The sequence below is a fragment of the Eubalaena glacialis genome, chromosome 7, assembly GCF_028564815.1.
Source record: "Eubalaena glacialis isolate mEubGla1 chromosome 7, mEubGla1.1.hap2.+ XY, whole genome shotgun sequence".
NCBI classification, from domain to species: Eukaryota; Metazoa; Chordata; class Mammalia; order Artiodactyla; family Balaenidae; genus Eubalaena; species Eubalaena glacialis.
In genome coordinates, this window is record NC_083722.1 from 70825538 (window position 1) to 70833561 (window position 8024).

At 49.2% G+C, this 8024-nt stretch overlaps 1 protein-coding gene across 2 annotated transcripts in view; it reads left to right on the top strand.

Annotated features, from left to right (window-relative positions):
• LARS2 (leucyl-tRNA synthetase 2, mitochondrial) overlaps positions 1-5823 on the top strand; it is a 275856-nt gene extending 270033 nt beyond the window's left edge. For both annotated transcript variants that reach the window (XM_061196628.1, XM_061196627.1), the window contains 2 exons: positions 1633-1760; positions 5499-5823. In XM_061196628.1, the coding sequence (XP_061052611.1) occupies positions 1633-1760; positions 5499-5678 (308 nt within the window). In that variant the 3' untranslated portion in view covers positions 5679-5823. The remainder of the gene's footprint in view (positions 1-1632; positions 1761-5498) is intronic.
• Positions 5824-8024: the final 2201 nt, after the last annotated feature.

Sequence of the window (8024 nt, forward strand, 5' to 3'; positions counted from 1 at the left end):
TGTTTCACTTCCTCACCAGCATTGGTTTTGTTTCAGTGGTGGTTTTTCATCATCATCAATAAATTTGTTTTTAATAGAAAGATCACCTATACTTCTGCCTCCCAGGGATAATGCTTGCTGCTATTCTGATGTATTTCCTTCTAAATTTTTATCTGTTTATTTAAATATTTACTAAAACTGTGGCCATACTATATATACTATTGTGTGTCATCCTTTTCCATGAAATTGATTATTAGTTTAAAATGTAGGAAAAAAGAGAATCCAAAACTATATCTACAGCATGATCCTGGTGGTAGTTTGGTTTCATTTTGTGGAGTTGGTTTGTACATACAAGTATTCATTAAATACATTACATTAGTATCTTTCAAAATAAAAAGTTTAAAAGATGCTATCCATATGAACATGATTTTCTTCTTTGTTTTTAGACTTTTTACAAATTTTCTGCAAGGAGCATGCATTACTTTTGTCATCAAAGAAAATAAAATAAAACACTGTCATTCACAGCCCAGTGTTCGGGACCGGCATTGGTGGGATTCATTCCCTCTGTCCCAGACTTGGCCTCAGACCATTCCCTGAGCTATGGGCCCGTCCCTCAAATGCATTTGCTGGTCTCAAGGCTAATAATAAGGGGGAGGTGTGCAAGGGCCACCCCACCTCCACCAGCCCTGGAAAAGCCATTCACAGCGTGAGGGCTGTGCATCTGCCACAGCACCACCCCCAAAGTGGGCACACTGGCCACATGCACTTGCCCGCTTGCCCAGGGCTTGCCTCTGGGAGGACCAGGAGGCAGCGGGGATGTACCACACAACAATTGCCCAGGGATCTGTTTTCTGCTCTGTGTATTTCCTGCCCATTTGGGGGCATCTTTTGTACTCATGAGATCAACAGAGGCTTGGAAATCAAACTTTCCCTGCTAGGAAGCCCCTGGTTGAAGTCCCAAAGCACTGACAATTGGCCCTGAGCAGCTCTGGATGGTGAGCCTCCTCTGCTTTGGGAGCTGCAGCATGAAGCACTCTGGGAAGAGAGACTGGAGAGGGTTTCATTCCTCCCTGCTTCCTTGGGTTTGACCCACCCTGAGCCAAGGACAGCTCTTTCCAATTTGGTAATGGCGGGAGCCCCCCCCGAGAAGAAGTTTAGCGGAAAGGTTGAGCGCCCTCTGAGTAGGTCCCGAAGGAGCGCCCCGCTGTTCTCAGCATGTTGGCTCTGGTGATTATGAGTAAAAGTACTCTCAGGCCACAAGTATTCATGGGCCAGAAAGGAAGCAAATGTAGCTCATTACTTTGGGATCCACTCTCAGAAGCACAAAGGATTCCTTCACCAGCAGGACTGCAGAGAGACCGAGTAAAATCAGCAGCCTTGCTTTTGCAAATGCACTTGAAAACAGTGTGTCCGTCCATCTTTATGGCTCTGGGTGTCGTTTGAAAAAAAAAGAAAAAGAAAGCTACCCATAAACTGGGATGATGAGCCAGGCTGAAGGAAGTAGGGGGCACCTGGTAGGCTGTGGAAAGCCATGGTGTGGCCTCCTGGGGCCTCAGACGGCTCCAAGCCAGGCTGTGTCAGGGCAAACGCTTTATTACGTGCTCCCAAGGGCCTCGTATGTGCTCAGTGACTCTCTGTGCCTTGGCGTTGCAGGCCTGGCGCTGGTGCCGAGGAAGCTGTGTACCCACTATGCCTGGGACACCAGTGTGCTGCTTCAAGCCTGGCCAGCTGTGGACCCGCAGTTCCTCCAGCAGCCCGATGTCGTACAGATGGCGGTTCTGGTGAGTGTCTCCTGCAGCCCCCAGGGCCAAGGCGAACCAGCCACACACACACGGATGGGTTTGGAAGTTTCTCGCCAGGCCTTTCTAGCCCACCCAGCTCTCTGCCCAACCCTCCAGCCTGTCTTCCTTTGCCAGCACCTTCAGTTTTGAAGTTACCACATACCAAAAGCTTGTGAGCATGAAACTTGTGGCCAGAAAGTGGAAAGTATCAACCTGTCCTGCATTATAGGTTCTAATTGTCTTCCTTTCCAACTGTGTTTCAATCTCTCTAAATTTCATTTAGCTGCTCTGGGCTCTTGGAGGGGGTAGGGTGATGGTGAGGAGGTGGGCAAGGAACACCTCGCTCTACAAAATATATTTCAGAAAGGCTACATGAAATTTATTTTTGGTAAATTGTGTCATTTTAAATACATAAAAGTAGTTGATTATAGTTTATAGAGCAAATAACTCTCCTATAGTTTATCCTTATGTAATTTTTATGTATTTAATTTGTTTAATCTGAGACCCATTATGAGGAATATCTCTTAAATATGCTGATGTGGCTGAAGAGGGAAAGAGAACAAGGGGTGGACCTTTTAGTCTGAACCACACATGGGCCAGCTAACTTACATCCCAAGTTTAATTTAACTCTCACCACCCTAAAAGATAGGCATAGCTGTTCCCATTTTTTTCAGCTGAGGACACAGGCTCAGAGAAGCTCGTCACCTTGCCCACGTTTATTTGTTTATTCCTCAGTCATTTTCAAGTTACCTATGCTATCAATACATCAGGCACAGTGCTAGGCTCTGGGGACACAAACCGAAATGCAAAAAACAGGGTCCCTGCCCTCACGGAGCTTAAAGCCTGGTGGGAAAGATAGGGGAAAAGAAGAAGGAAAGAGAAAAATAAACAAAATAATTGCAAACTGTGGAAAGTACCACAAAGTAATCACCCAGGGGCTGAACGGGAGCCGGGCCTGCCAGGCCCCACCTGCTGCGTCTGCAAACCCTGGGCCCTGCGGGCAAGTCCATGTTGAGAAAGACAGTTTCCCCCAGGAGACTGGCTCCGTCACAGATGCTCTGTCTCCATACCACCTCCCTGACACTTAGTTCCTCGCTGCCTCCAATTCGCCCCCACCCCCATGGAGGGGAGGAGGGGCGCTGCCCTGCTAGGCTTCTTCCAAAAATCCTCAAAACCAAAACCAGCCTGTGGCACAGAGAGGCGATTTCTTTAACTTGAATAATGTTTCTAAGAAATAACTATCTGTGTACCCCTAAGAACTCGTCCTCAGTGCAACTGAGAAATGCCAACCTGAGACACTGAAGTTTTAATCTGTGAAAATGTCTTTCCATTTTAAATTACCACTGAAGAAAAGAAATTTAGTTTTGATAATTGGTAAAATAATTTCAGATTATCATTGAAATAAAAATCCAAGATTTAAAATGTGTGGAGGACTCCCTACAAGTACACCCAACTCAAGAACCTCTGGGTTGGGGCACTGTGCCATGTGGCAGGACTTCTGTCAAGGTCTGTGTTCCATCTCCACATGATCTCACTTGGTGCCATGGCCAGAAATAGAAGTTGCAACACAGAACAGTGTAACTCAGTGTAATTCAGTTCAGCCGTGCCCGTGTGCTCTGAGCCCAGAGACACTACATCGTCTTCATGGAGCCCAGCACCCAGGAGGGACAGTCTGGGAAGGTACACGCATTGTCATGCACACCGAGAGTTTGTGTAGCCTCCAGGTTAAGATGTAAGAGCTTGGGAGTTGGACCATCTCAGTTTTGCAAAATACTTAATTTCTCTAAGCCTCAGTTTCCTCAGTTAGAAAACACAGGGCCTGCCTTACCTGGTTGTTGAAAGAATTAGATGGGATAATGCCAGGAGGTACTTAGCCTGCTTCTGGACACACTAATGACAAAAGCCACTAACACACAGTGAGTACCGACTAAGAGGCAGGGACTGCCCTTAGAACTTTCCAGATCCTAACTCATTAACCCCGCACAACAGCCCTGTGAAGCAGACCCCGCCGTTTTCCCCATTTCACAGAGGAGGCAGATACATGCCTAACCCCATCTTACAAGTGAGGAAACAGTGGCAGAACAGGGCTTAATAACTCACTCAGTAAATGGTAACTGCTGCTAGCATCAGCATTGCTGCCTCTGGCAGTTGGAGGATTGGAGAAGGCATCTGAGGAAAGGGATGTGGACCTTGGCTTTGAAAGAGGAGCAGCATTTCCCTAGTGGAGAAAGGAGCAAAGGCGGGGGAAGTCCTCACTGGACCGTGAGCCATGGAGGAGGTGGAACAGAGGCAGAGGCAGAGGCAGGGCAGCACTGGAGAGAAGGCCAGACTCCATCCCGAGAGGTTGGGGGCTGGCAGGGAAGAGAGAGGGTCCATGGGGTCATCCCATCTCCACCACTTGCTGGAAAGGGGCCTTGGGTAAGTGGCTTCACCTCCTATCCCTTAGCTTTGCCCTCTGTGAATCGGGGATGGAACGGCTGTGACCTACCTCACAGGCTTGTGGTGGGGATAAACAGGTTCACTCAGGTGGATGGTGGAGCACAGTGCCTGGCACAGAGTGAGAGCTCAGACAACGTGAGCTTTTATTGTCATTAGCCATTGCAGGGCTCCTGTCAGTGAGTAGTGGTGGATGGGGCGGGTGGATAGCGCTTGTGGCCAGGGGCCCTCCAGGCAGCTGTTGGAAAAGTCCAAGAGAACAATGCAGAGGCCCGGACCAAGGCTGAGCGATGAAGTGGAGGTGGCAAAGCTGGAGGGGCGGAAGCTTGCAAGGCCGCCAAATGGGAACTGGGAGACCTTTCTAAAGTCAAGCAGCCGCTGTTTGAGGTGCTGTCTTACTTGTCTCCCACCCAGTGATCTAGGCTAATGCAGCCCATAAAAATGCCACTAAATTCTACAGAAATCTGAAAAGATGAAGTGGGTGATTAAGGGATCCTGGATAATGTGCTTGGGTTGAAACTTCAGAAGTTATTCCTGGTAATTTTTCATAACACAGTGACTTTATTTTCCAAGTTAAAAACAGGAGCATTCGTGAAAAAAAGTACGCGTTCTTACAGGAGCGATGGGATGGAGGATTGGAAGCACGGCTGCTCAGAAGCTATTTGGGTCATGTGTCGCTTTCCTCGGTGGCAGTATCAGTTCATATTTGATGTGAAGTTTATCCTTATGAAACTAATATTCAGTGAATACCACTACGGCTAGAACCGTACTGGCCCATTTTAGGCAAGAGTTGTGTGTGATGTGGGTCCAGCTTCCAGGTGGTCAAACTTGAGCGCCCCCTTCTGGAACCAGTCATCAGGGAGGGAGGTTGCCTACATGCCCCAGAAATTAGTCCACGTGAGATCTAGGTAAATCCTCGGTGACACCCCCTGTAGCCAGATCTGAACTTGATTTGAGCTTCAGTAACACAATAATCCCTCTATCCCTGGATACAGCCTAAGCCATCTCATGCTGAGGATTTTTGACATAGTTTCCACCACAGCTGTGATGGGGCAGCACTCAGGAAATACAAGGTGGCGCCCTCTCCCTCTCCTTAACCGAAGTGTTCAGGCGTTAATCCTACCCATCTAAGTGCACTTTGTTCTTCCTGGAAGCTGGGTGCTGCCTTTTCTTTCTCTTTTCCCGTACTCCCTCCCCACACAGAAGCAGCAGTACCCTTTAGGGGCAGTGGGTATTGATGTCTGGCTGCCTGCCACTCTCAGGACTTTCCTCATTGTTTGTCTCGGCTTTTCACCTTCTCAGATCAACAACAAAGCCTGCGGCAAAATCCCTGTGCCCCAGCAAGTAGCCCAGGACCAGGACAAAGTCCACGAACTGGTTCTCCAAAGTGAACTGGGTGTCAGGCTCTTACAGGGGCGAAGCATCAAGAAGGCCTTCCTCTCCCCCCGAACCGCCCTCATCAACTTCCTGGTGCAGGAGTGACTGCAGGGATGCTGCGGCTACCACGAGGGCTTGAGGCATCTCCTCCAGGTCTGGGATGAAGGAAGGAGTCTGGGGCCCAGGGGCAGGGAAAAGCCAAATGCCTTTTTTTATATATATACATAAATTTAATTAATTTATTTATTTATTTATGGCTGTGTTGGGTCTTCGTTGCAGTACGCGGGCTTCTCTTTGTCGTGGCTTCTCTTGTTGCGGAACACGGGCTCTACGCGTGCAGGCTTCAGTAGTTGTGGCACGTGGGCTCAGTAGTTGTGGTTTGCAGGCTCTAGAGCACAGGCTCAGTAGTTGTGGAACGCGGCCTTAGTTGCTACGCGGCACGTGGGAATCTTCCCAGACCAGGGCTTGAACCCATGTCCCCTGCATTGGCAGGCGGATTCTTAACCACTGCACCACCAAGCCCCAAGCCCAATGTCTTGAATGTCTGCCTTTGTACTCTGACGGGCTGGCATCAACAGGGTGCCTCTGAGGTGTGGCCTGGTGCAGGGGTGAAGGTGGGTGGAGGCAGAGGAGAAATATGAGTGAAGCGGGTTGGGGACCCTGTAACTTCCTCCACCATTGCAGGGTGGAGGAAGCATCTAGCCCCATAGGAAACCACCAGAGAGTCAGCTGGGTGGGAACGAGAAGGTGAATTGAAAAGCAAGTGAGGATGAGCACGAAGCCTCTCGAGCAGCCTGGGAGCTTCTGGACCCTAGAAATTGCACTGCCTTAGGCAGGTGTTAGGAACATGAGGCTAAACCGAGGAGGCACAGGGGCTCAGGAGCAGCATGGGCAGTCACTGTTGAAAAGGTGACAGAGCCTCAGCATCGTGGTGGATTGTCTCCCGCCTTCAGGCTAGATGGAGAAGCCATTTGGGTCGTGTCCAAATATCCATATGCGGAATGGACACTGGGGTCTTCGGAAGTTGCTCGGGGGAATTCCCTGGCGGTCCAGTGGTTAGGACTCGGCGCTTTCACTGCCGTGGGCCCGGGTTCGATCCCTGGTCAGAGAACTAAGATCCTGTGGGCTGGCGCAGCCAAAAAAAAGAAGAAGAAGAAGTTGCTCGGAATCAAAAGGCAAGCAGGCCTAGTCTGGCTGCCAGCACTCCCACCACTTCTCAGCCCTGCCGTGCGGGCTGTTTCAACCCCAGCCCAGCTGGACTTGCCTGCCGGGCCTTCTCTGATCCTGGTACTCAGGCTCGTGGACGAAGTACCACTTCCCACTGTGACTGGTGAGCAGCGCTTCCTAACCACTCCCTCAGGGTGTAAAATTTGCTGTGAAGTGAAGCAGAACGGAGCTGGTTCCAGCCTCGGATGGAACCAATCTCGGAGCCCGCTGCAGCTCAACAGGGAGTCTGCTCATGTGCGCCGCAGATGGTGATGCCGCCATGGATGTGGCCCCCAGAGCCAGTCATTAGGAAGAGCAAGTCCACCGCAGGGGGTGGGACTGATGCCACCCAGGCCTCTCCTCCTGTGCTTGAGCCACAGCAGTTGGCTGCCAGGGAGACCCTGTGTGATTGTATATTAGGGTGATCCTGGGTTTCTGTGAAGTCAGCTATCAGGTGCTCTTACCAGAACTGGCCTAAGCCACTGATTACTATTTAATAGGGGGAGGAGGAGGAGAATCTAGCCATTTTGTGACACTGAAAATCTGTATTCATTCTCTGATGCCTTTTTCTGAAGTAGCCTCAGATGTGGTCCCCTGCACTTCAGCAGTTAACAGATGACTTTTTTTAATGGAATAAAATGTTTGTCATGTATGACTTTGGGACATATGTGTGATCCTGGAATAGCCACCATATTCCAATTCTGGGAGTTAATCAGGAACAGATGGAGGTATTCCATCGTCATCTGAAGCACTGGCTATGTGCCTGACTCCACGTGGACTGTTATAAAGTGGGATGCATGCGGAACTTACAGAACATGGTAGACCGTACTGACTCAGGAACGTTAGTAACAGCAACTAAGTCACTTGGCTCAAACTTAATATTCTGCCTGATCCCCATGCCCAGAAATCCTGGTTTAATTGATCCGAAGTGCACTTGGGCATCTGGGAATCTTAAAAGCTCCACAGGTGATTCTAATGGACAGCTAAGTTTGAAAACCACCGGATTAATTGATGCATTTGAACCATATGTCTAACTAGTCCTTTCTCTCCCTAACCTTCAGCTTAACTGGGATGAATTTGGTAACGACCAAAACACAATGAAGTATAGCTGGGAAAGACTAGGACCAGAAGGGAAGGCAGGGGCCGGAACTCTGGAGCAAATATTTAAGACGTTCCTAGAGCTGACTTGAGTGTACACAATCCAGTTCCATGTACCAACAAATGTGGATTAAATATAAGTGAATG